General features: G+C 40.7%; 1 protein-coding gene across 1 annotated transcript; it reads right to left on the bottom strand.

Moving 5' to 3' along the window:
- Positions 1 to 1315: 1315 nt before the first annotated feature.
- LOC104276362 (pecanex-like protein 2) lies at positions 1316 to 9373 on the bottom strand (the record flags this gene model as incomplete). The annotated part of the gene is made up of 4 exons (XM_009872648.1): positions 1316 to 2605; positions 3459 to 3495; positions 7025 to 7142; positions 9168 to 9373. Coding segments are annotated over 4 exons (1651 nt in total), but the record flags the coding sequence as incomplete, so codon positions are not given.
- Positions 9374 to 10312: the final 939 nt, after the last annotated feature.

Raw genomic sequence — 10312 nt, 5'->3', positions numbered from 1 at the left:
AGGGAAAGATGAGAGAGAAGCAATGTGAAGAGAAAGGCAAATAATGAGTTCGTGTGGGAGTGGAGTGGTTAAACTGAAAAGGGATGAACAAAGAAGGGAATGCACAGAACTGGAAATAAAAAGTGGAAGAAAAAACGGACACAAGTGAAAGAGAGAATGAGATTGCATTGGATAGGACAGATAAGAGGAAAGACTTAGGAAAGGCAGAGTGAAAGGTAAACAGAAGTTACAGAAGATAAAACTTCTTAGTCCTCGTTTTCAGAAAAAAAAAGCTGACTAACTTGGAAATCAGCTGTGCATTTTTCGTGTAATGGAAACTTCCTGAGCGAACAAGCCGGGGGGTGCAGAGACTTCCTGGAGCCCGTTGTGGACACAGATGCCATCACAAAACAGGAGCGGCACAGTATTCTGCTGAGCACCATTAAGTTTCTTACCTTCCATGCAAAATAGATACCGAGATTGCACCTCTTAGATTGCCTTAGAATAGCTTATTATAGGACCCAAGTTAAATCCAACATTCTGGAGAAGAGGAAGATAGGGATTGTCTTATTTTACTTTGGCCCAAATCTTCTAAACCAATTGCACCTACAACTTGGCAAGATCCTGAAAATGCACCTGCCTTTACTGCACCGCATCTTGCATCCTCATCAAACAGTCCTGCTAGTTTTGCCTAGAGAGCTGCTGAAGACACTACAAACAATATCCCATCCCAACAGAAAGGTGTCACAGTGCCAGGCAGCAGACACGAGAATGCTGATTAAAACCAGATATTTCTATGTAAGAGCTATAAACTGGATTGCATAAAGGTTTTTAAACTAACTACTGAGATTTTTTTTGCTTGTTTAAAATAAAAGCCCTTTTTCAACAGATAGGAAATTCTATGGGAAGATACCATTTTTCATTAAATACTTTTCAACATGCACATCCTAAGGTAGGCAAAGGCAGGTCTAATGATACAGCTATACACGTTTTTGTAAGATATCTTTGGCATCCCAGAAATCCAAGTCTGCTACATGTGTGCTATTCTAGTACAGCATACTAGATAAACACTGGATACCTACTAAAGTTGGAATTAGGTTTTCCAAAGGAAGAATGTTCAAGAAAAATGAAAATATTCAAAGAACTGCAGCTGACACTATGACACTTTCACTAAGTCACCTTGTCCAACTGAGCCTAGCCCTTCCCTGGCCCTACCAGCAAAAAAAATTCTCCTGCGGGAATTTGAACTACTGCAGATCTCAGGTTAAGTTGCTACAAATAATGTAACTAGTTGCAACTTCTTTAGTCCAAAAGAGTTGTAAGCCATGCATCATACCTCCAACAAAGCTGTTCTCCTTTGCTGTCTCTGTTTTGACAGTGATCTGATTAGATGTCTTCATCTTTGAGGTATTAATGGATTCCAGGAGGGAGACAAACTCTAGAAAGTTAGATTCATTGGGCACCTGCCCTTCTTTAGCTTCTAGATCTGATTTAGAGGTTGGTAAGGTCTTTTCTTTGTCAGATACTTCCATGAAATTCTTACTTAAAAGCACATCTGTCCCACTGTCTACGCTCAGCACCCGCATGTGCCTCTTCTCATGAGCAGTTCTACAGGACTGTGGGTCTAGGTTTTGCTGGTCTTCCTTAGAAGTTAAATCCATGGTCTGGACATTTTCAGAAGCATTCTCCCGATTTGGGTCTGAACAAGTGTTAGTTTCTAAAGGAGTATTTGCTGGGTTGCTGTGTTCCTTCACTGCATCACCCGATTCATAGCCAGAACATTGGTTGGACGACAGCTCTGCCCTTAAATTTTCTGGAGTTCTTTCGCTTTCACTAACTTCTGGGCAAGTCTTACCTTTACTGTCATCAGACAGGTCAAAAGTGATAACAGGGATTCTGAGCTGCTCATTAGTTTGCTGACTTGGCCAGCCTGCTGTAACTATACCAGACTCGAGAGCTGAGCTCGTTCTCTCAGTTCCCAGAGCCTTTAGGTGGACAGAGCCCGCTAGGTCACTGAGGGTGGTGTTTGGTGTAGTGCTCATCGTGATGACAATTTTAATGGGCTCACATAGCTGGTCTCCAAGAATAGAGTTGTCCACAACTGCAACAGCAGTCTCACTGTCCGAGCAATCAAGGTCCTCATGGGTATTAGCAGCATCGCAAGAACTTTCCACGTGCTCAGGATCTTTGGTTGCAATGGCATCGCGCTGTAGGCAGTTACTGGTAAAGCCTGTCTGTGGTGATCCATCTGGCAATTTCTCTCTCTTGTAGCTTTTAGGATTACTCAAATGATCCGAAATAACTGAATTTTCACTGTCCCATGGGTCTGAAGAAACTCCAGTCCTTAAAATATCACCTTGGGATGAAGAAATATTGGAGAAATTTTTAGCTACATCTCTGTCCACAAGAATATCTTGGGATCCACGCTGGCCATATGGCTGTCCGCTCCCTCCTTTTTCATTTATTCCACCGCCAGAAAGTGTTTCCATAGCAGCTGGTTTTGTCACTATTGCTGATGTGGTGGTACCTGAAGCGGAGGCTGTAGAAACAGGTAATATATCTGCTTTTCCACAGGGTGAGGTAGATGAAACTGGTGGCGCAGCCTGGTCTTCTAATACCGTAACTCCTATTAAAAAACAAATGGGAGTTAGGTCTCACAAACATGAACACTGTGCATCATTGAAGTATGACATTTAGCTAGCAAAATCTGATGCAGAGCAGAGCAAAGATGATGTAGCTGATTAGAACAGTTCCTACATAAGGATCTTTATTGTTAACCACACGTGAAATACTATATAAGCAAGCTGGAATCCTTCCAGGTCAGGACAGGTGTAGCAGCATGTCTATTTAATTTAAATGAACAAAATAGCTCATGAAGCAGATTAAAAAAAAAAATGTTTTCCCGAATTATCCCCACTTAGGGAGAGATGAAAGAAAGAATAAGCCAGTGCAGCATAAGTTTGCTACAGCACTTTGTGATATTTCTAAATGATCCATAGGTTGTAGTGATCAGCCTTAACAAAAAGAAGATAAAATAAAATACACTGAGACATCTCAAGCACTGGAACTAGTAGACAAAGCAAGGTGAGCTGCAGTATACACTACAGAGCTAAAGGTCAACAATCGCAACAGGAATCTCCAATCAAAAGATGTTTAAGAGCTTTAAGATGGGATCCGAGCATTGGCTTCCTGCTTCAATGCTTCACAGAGGCATAGTGTTTCCCAAGAACAAAATGGGAAGGTTCTTTCATCTCCCCATCTCAAAAAGGGGGAGCGCTACTTGCATGCTCACGAACGGCTGCATCCCAAACAGCTTGGCTCACAGTTGAGAAGCTCAGTCTTTGTTTTCTCAAGCTTTCCCATTCAGCTCCTAACACGAGGCACAACTGAGTCTGCCTTGAGGCCCCCCATGCCATTTTTTTGGTGGTGAGCAATGATTAAACAAAGGTTTAAAGGGATTTATAAAGCCTTTAAAATACCTCTGAGATCTTCAATAGTTTCCTGTGTTGGCAGCTCCTAAAAATAAACATGCAAAATTAGCATGGGCATTTATTAAATTCTGTTAGAAAAAGCATCTATCAATGCAATAGCTATCTAATCAAAGGTTAATTACAGCATTGATAACTTGCTTGACATAACTGAAATTTGAACACGTACCTTGCACAAAATGCAAGGGGTAGGTGAGGAAGATAGTTATAAAACAGTCATGCTCCAAATTGCATCACTGCAATTGTGTGTGCCATTTGGGGAAAAAAAAATAATCTAAGAGTTTAAACCAAACAAACAAACAAAAAAATTTTCCAGTGCCTACTCTGGATTTTTTTTTAATCATTAAGGAATAGAACATGTTAATTTGTTCCTCTTTTCCAGCTACATGTTTCCAAAGCAGTAAAACAAAAAGATTGGTCTCCAGTACTTGGTAACAATTTCTCAATGGAAAACTAGATGACAGAGCCATTAAATTATTGTAGAATCGTTGAGATTGCAAGGAAGCTTTGGAGGTCATTTAGTCCAGATGTTCTCCACCATACACACATGTTCAAAGCAGGTACAGTTAGAGCAGGTTGCTCAGAGTCATCTCCATCAAAGCTTTGACTATCTCCAAAGACATCTTCTTCCAGTGTTTGACCACCCTCTTAGTAGGGGAAAAAAATGTACAACCAAAAATAAAAACAAACCAACAAACACACAAAAACAACACTAGATCTAATTGATCTAGTTAGAGCTTTCCATGGCTGTAAGTTGCAGCCACTGTCTCTTATCCTGTCACTGGGCACCTCCAAGAAGAGAGAGCCCAATCTTCTCTGTATCTTACTCTTTGGAAGCTGAAGCCAGCAGTAAGATCTTCTAGTCTTGTGAAAGGTTTTAGCCTTACAAAGGCTAGAACATCCCATCTGCCTGTCCTCATACATCATGTACCTCATTCCTCAATCACCTTGGAGGCCTCTGCTGGATTCTCATCAGCACATCAGCGTATGTGGGAGCTCAAAGTTAAACACAATACTCTGGAGGAATACTTCGCAAGTCTCAGTTCAACAGCCTAAGTGCATAACTAGAAAAAAAGTTCTTGGGTAAAAATAATGTGGTTCTCTTCTGCCTGACAGGCATCAAAACCAAGAGCAGATAATTATGAGCAGTCAACGTGGTTTTGCCAAGGGGAAGTCATGTTTGATCAACCCAATAGCCTTTTATAAAGACATAACCAGGTGGATGAATGATGGCAGTGCAGTGAATGTGTTTTATCTGGATTTCAGTAAAGCATTTGACACCGTCTCCCACAGCATTCCCACAGCTAAACTGAGGAAGTATGGTCTGGAGGATCAGGTAGTGAGGTGGATGGTGAACTGGTTGAAGGGAAGAAGCCAGAGAGTTGTGGTCAATGGGGCAGAGTCCAGTTGGCAGCCTGTGTCTAGTGGGGTCCCTCAGGGGTCAGTGCTGGGACTAGTACTATTCAATACATTCCTCAACGACCTGGACAAGGGAAGTTTGCTGATGACACAAAGCTGGGAGGAGTGGCTGACACACCAGAAGGCTGTGCTGCCATTCAGAGAGACCTGGACAGGCTGGAGGGCTGGGCAGGTAGAAATGTTATGAAATATAACAACGGCAACTGTAGAATCTTGCACCTGGGAAAGAACTACCCATGTGCCAGTATAGGTTAGGGACTGAACTTCTGGAGAGCAGCGCAGGGGAAAAGGACCTGGGGGTCCTGGTGTACAGCAGGATGCCCATGAGCCAGCAATGTGCCCTCGTGGCCAAGAAGGCCAAGGGCATCCTGGGGTGTATTAGAAGCAGAGTAGCTAGTAGGTCAATAGTTGGACTCTGATCTCCAGAGGTCCCTTCTAACCCCTAACATTCTGTGATTCTGTGAGAGAGGTTCTCCTGCTCTTCTACTCTGCCCTGGTGAGGCCACATCTGGAATATTCTGTCCAGTTCTGGGCCCCTCAGTTCAAGAGGGACAGGGAACTGCTTGAGAGTCCAGCGCAGAGCCACAGAGATGATGAAGGGAGTGGAACATCTCCCTGATGAGGAAAGGCTGAAGGAGCCGGGTCTCTTTAGCTTGGAGAAGAGGAGACTGAGGGGTGACCTCATTAATGTTTATAAACATGCAAAGGGTGAGCGTCAAGAGGACAGAGCTAGGCTTTTCTCAGTGATGTCCAGTGACAGGACAAGGGACAATGGATGCAAACCAGAGCATAAGAGCCTCCACAAAAACATAAGGAAAAACTTTGTCATCGTGAGGGTGAGAGATCACTGGCACAGGCTGCCCAGAGAGGTTGTGGAGTCTCCTTCTCTGGAGACTTTCCAAACCTCCCTGGATACGTTTCTGTGTGATCTACTGTAGGTGATCCTGCTCTGGCAGGGGGTTGGACTAGATGATCTTTTGAGGTCCCTTCCAACCCCAAACATTCTGTGATTCTGTAATTATCTCCTAAAATGTCATGGTTGTATCCTGGCAGCAAGAACAGGAGAATAGATTTCACAAGACACATCCTACATGCTTGAAAGTGGGAGACTTGGATGAGATCCCAAGAAGAAATGAGTTTGCAGAATGGACAAATACCAGAATACTGAGGACTCAGACAGAAACAAGGTGAAAGATATTTTACCTCATAAAATTAAAAAAAAACCCAAACTGCTAATGTCTGTGAAAAATACAGATGCTACGAAAAGGTAAAAACACTCCAGGAAATGAGGAAATAGTTCTGATTCAGATCAGGATTTTAATAGGGATACAAGGTGGGAGTGGAGGGATATGAAAACAGAAAGAAGTATCAAATAGCTACTTATTCAGAGATCACTAACCATCCTCTGTACTCACTGAAGCAGGAGTCCTGTAGAAAAAATAGCATGGGATCACATAATTAAAGATTTTATCACAGTCTGTATGGGGAGTAGCTTAAGATTACACAGACATCGTTATTCTGTTTCTTAATTTTTTCTCATGCGTGTTTCCTATTTCTTCTTTAGAAACATCAACATGCATCCCCTTCATCCCTTCATACACTATTGATTTTAAAAGTATGACCAATAGCATGAAATGTGCATAGATGTATTTTCAACCTCATGTAGACACCTCCTAGATTTAAATAATGGGGGTTTTTTTGTTTGTTTAAATACTCAAGAGAGGCATTGAGTTCATTTTCTAAGCATAAGTCTAGTTATAGGAAACTAAATTATTAATATTCCAGGAGCAGATCCCTTCCAAGGCACCAAGAGGCTGCTCTGATCGTGGTAGCCTCTCCCTTCTCCTAAAGTGGCCACAAAACGAGTTGCTCTTGGCAAGATTTAGAAAGGCCATTTGGTATCTATAGAGCAGACAGACTCCTCCTAAAAAGCGCAGAATTATGTATATCAGTTCCAGCTTTGCAAACCCAAACCTTTAGGACAAGGCTGACCGACAGCAGCGGTATACCTAGTAGATCCACTAACAAACCTTCCTTCTCAGGGGTCAGGTGACCAGTGCCTGGCAAGACAAAACTCCACGGTGTAAGCCATGTGCTGCACAAAGTAAAGACACTATTATAGAAAACTGCGCACTAACCGTTGCTCCAGGTGAGTTTGGCGAGTGCACAGCCTGCGCCCTTGAACTGTCATGAATTGTTTGGGTAGAGTCATCCTGGTTGGTCTCACCAACGACATCATCATCCTGGGTGTTATTCCTGAAAAGAAAGCAAATGAAAAAAATGAAGCAATGCTTCTTCCCACAGACAATCGCAGCGAGTTTTGGGAAGAAGCTGAGGAGTAACAACAGAATAGGAAGAAGTAGCCCAGCACAGTGAAGTGACAGCACGTTTTTCCCCTCCAATGCTAAAAGCACAGGGCTGAAAAATACTGTAACCCCTTGGTGTCCTTCCTTACCAAGACAACTTGCTAAAAAAAAAATTTTAAAAAAATCCCTCAATATACAATGTTTCCTGTGTCTTAGGAAGTAGAGCATTACTATGAGAAATACAACAACATCTCTTCAAACTCTCTATGTGCATGTAATGTCATTTAGCCTGCCTGATGCACACAGATTTATGGCAGAAAAGGCTGATAGTGGCTTCTCATTAGACATAAGAGTCAAACACTAATCCTTTCACAATTTTTACTTTTTACATCCTTTGACCGCACCTTTGTGTAGATACTGCTTTTCTGTCTGTTTATTTACAAACCTCCCATCAAACAACTATTTGAAATACAAAACATAATGTGTACTAATACAATTATCAGAGCATAAAATAAAGTTGTTCCTCTGGTTTTAGCCAAGGCAAGTATATATCCACTACTAATTTCATATGTTATAAGGCAACTTTTTGATCACTTTCTTTGTGGATGCATTCAACTATCTACTAACTCTTTTTACAGATATTTTCTACTAGCTTTTCCATGGATACGAGTGAGTACTTTTGGGACAAGATTTACCAACAAGAACCAACATATGTTCTCTTTCTCAGGTATAACACAACAAACAACAAAAATTCATTTTTAAAAATCAAAATCAAAATCAACAGTGTAGTCGTGTAGTGAAATGCCAAGAAGTGTGAGTTTGGGCTTTTTTGTTTGTTTGTGAGGCTGGGATTTTTTTTCTACGAAAAACACACTTTTAAAACTCTACAGTTATATATAAAGCTATAAAATTACTAAACTGGGGTGTCTCAGTCACTTTTTCACATTATTTTTTTGTAGTTACCTGGCTTCAAAAACTTGTTCAACCAACCTGTCAAATACCAGTGCCTGTTTAATAACTTCTGTCATTCATCTGGTCAAAATACTAAGTATTTATTTCTGATTAAGTACTACATAATGCACTGTTGTGCCTAGGCCCTCCTAAGGAAGAACAGTTATATGATTTAACACGCACCTTATTTCAGCATTTTTTATATCTGCCATAACACTTGGGAACACTAGAAGCCACTTGCCAGCTTCATTTGTTTGTATGACTCAAGCTTGAAAAAACATCGAGAGAGGTCTCCATTTACTCCAGGAGGTCTACAGCAAATATTCTACCTATACACAAACCTAGAAAATGTCAGTACTAGTCTTTAGCCCAGTACTGGTTTTACTTTTAATACCATCTCAACCTGGAAAGCAGCCTTATTGACTTTGATTGCTTATTTGCAAAGACACAGTACTTGACTCCTCTGTAGAGTGGCTGCAAATAACTCACCAAATGTCCCCGAGGAATAAAAGCGGGTCTAGCTTTCCTCATGAACAGGACCACAGACACATCATAGGCAGCCACAACAACACAAAAGGAGGAAAAGCAACTAGCATTTGGTTTTGATCTGAGAGGAAAGTCACTCTAAGCACACAAAGACAACATAAGCTCAGGATTTCAAAGCTGTGATATTGGAGCACAGCAGGAAGAGGAAAGAGCAAGCACTTAAGGCTTCCCAGAAAAACTTCTCCCAGGTTTTCTCCAGGATCTTTTAGCACCTCCCATACAGGTCTCTTCCTTCTGCCTTCATCATGCTCAGCTGCTTGCCCCACCCTCCAAATCTGGTGCAGCTCTGCCTGTTTCACCACAAGCATGGTGCAGCCACCAAAAATAAAAGCACCTTTTTTTTTTTTTTTTAAGCACCATTCTTCACACAACTGCAAAGAGTTCTCCTACAGTCAGTAGGCATTTCTGCTACGCAGGACCACGGTGCAAACTCGTCCCTTTCACAGAATGTACCAGCAACATGCAATGAAAACCTTACCTATGATTTGAGGGCTGAACTGTGTCTCCTTTTGGAACCTCCGTATCTTTACATTGCTTTCCATTTTTTCGTGAGAGCTTTTGCTGAATTACTTCGCCTTTATCAAACATAAGATGCAGACGATAACTGATCACCTTTATTACTGTGAAGAACACCGTCACTGAGCTGCAGTACACAAAAACCGTAACTGCATTCGCTGGGAAGGCCTACACAGAGAAAGAAAGATATAATCATAACAGTTTGTTTTGAGAAGATGCTCCTAAGTTTTTAAAGTAATTTTCAAACTCTTTGTTCCTAATTGCCTATTACTTGTACCTCTACTGAGTTTTGCAATGACAATCAGTAGTACACCTTCATAACAGTATACTTGAGTTCGGCTCACAAAAAAGGTCTAAGAATTTGTTCAAATTTCAAACTATTTTACAAGATTTATTCTCCTTTTCATTAGCTGTGGATATTATTTATTTCTTAACAAAGTCAGTAAAATTGACAAACACTGTAAAACCTCTTAAAATATTGCATTGCCAGGATAATGCAGCTAAGTCTTTCCTAAACTATGAATTTATAAAAATAAAGACACAAAATGCAACTTTAGTTATCTACGAACAGAAAACACCTTTTGAAAAATTCTATCATCTTACCCTGTTTCTCAGTTATGATTTAACAGTAAAACGCTGCAGTTTGATCTCCTTTTTCTAACACTTCACAGCACATTCCCAAGTATCTTCACCGCTGAAGAATTTTAAATAATTAATCAGGACTAGTCAAAACAAATGAATAAAATGGATTTGGAGAGGCAGACTCTTTGAATTCTATTTCTAAAGTTCATAATTGTTAATTTGAAGCTGTGTGATCTGTCTGCTGATCTATGATGAGCACTATATTTCCTTAGTCATTAAAATTAATTACAGTTCAACTATAGTCTGTGCAGTTCTTTCACAGACATGCCATGCTAACAACTTTTTAATATGTAAATACTTCCTTACAGTAAAGGGCAAATCACAGCAATGGACACTTGCAGTTATAACTGAAGGGTCAAAACTTTTATCATTACAGTCATGAAATGCCCTTACATATAGTGAGTTTAATCTCTTCTCAGGTTTGGGAGGTTTTTAAACAGAGCATTACTGTATCCCTCCACAATT

The sequence above is a fragment of the Apaloderma vittatum genome, unplaced genomic scaffold, assembly GCF_000703405.1.
Source record: "Apaloderma vittatum isolate BGI_N311 unplaced genomic scaffold, ASM70340v1 scaffold19327, whole genome shotgun sequence".
Taxonomy (NCBI): Eukaryota; Metazoa; Chordata; class Aves; order Trogoniformes; family Trogonidae; genus Apaloderma; species Apaloderma vittatum.
This window is presented reverse-complemented; position numbering and strand designations above follow the sequence as displayed.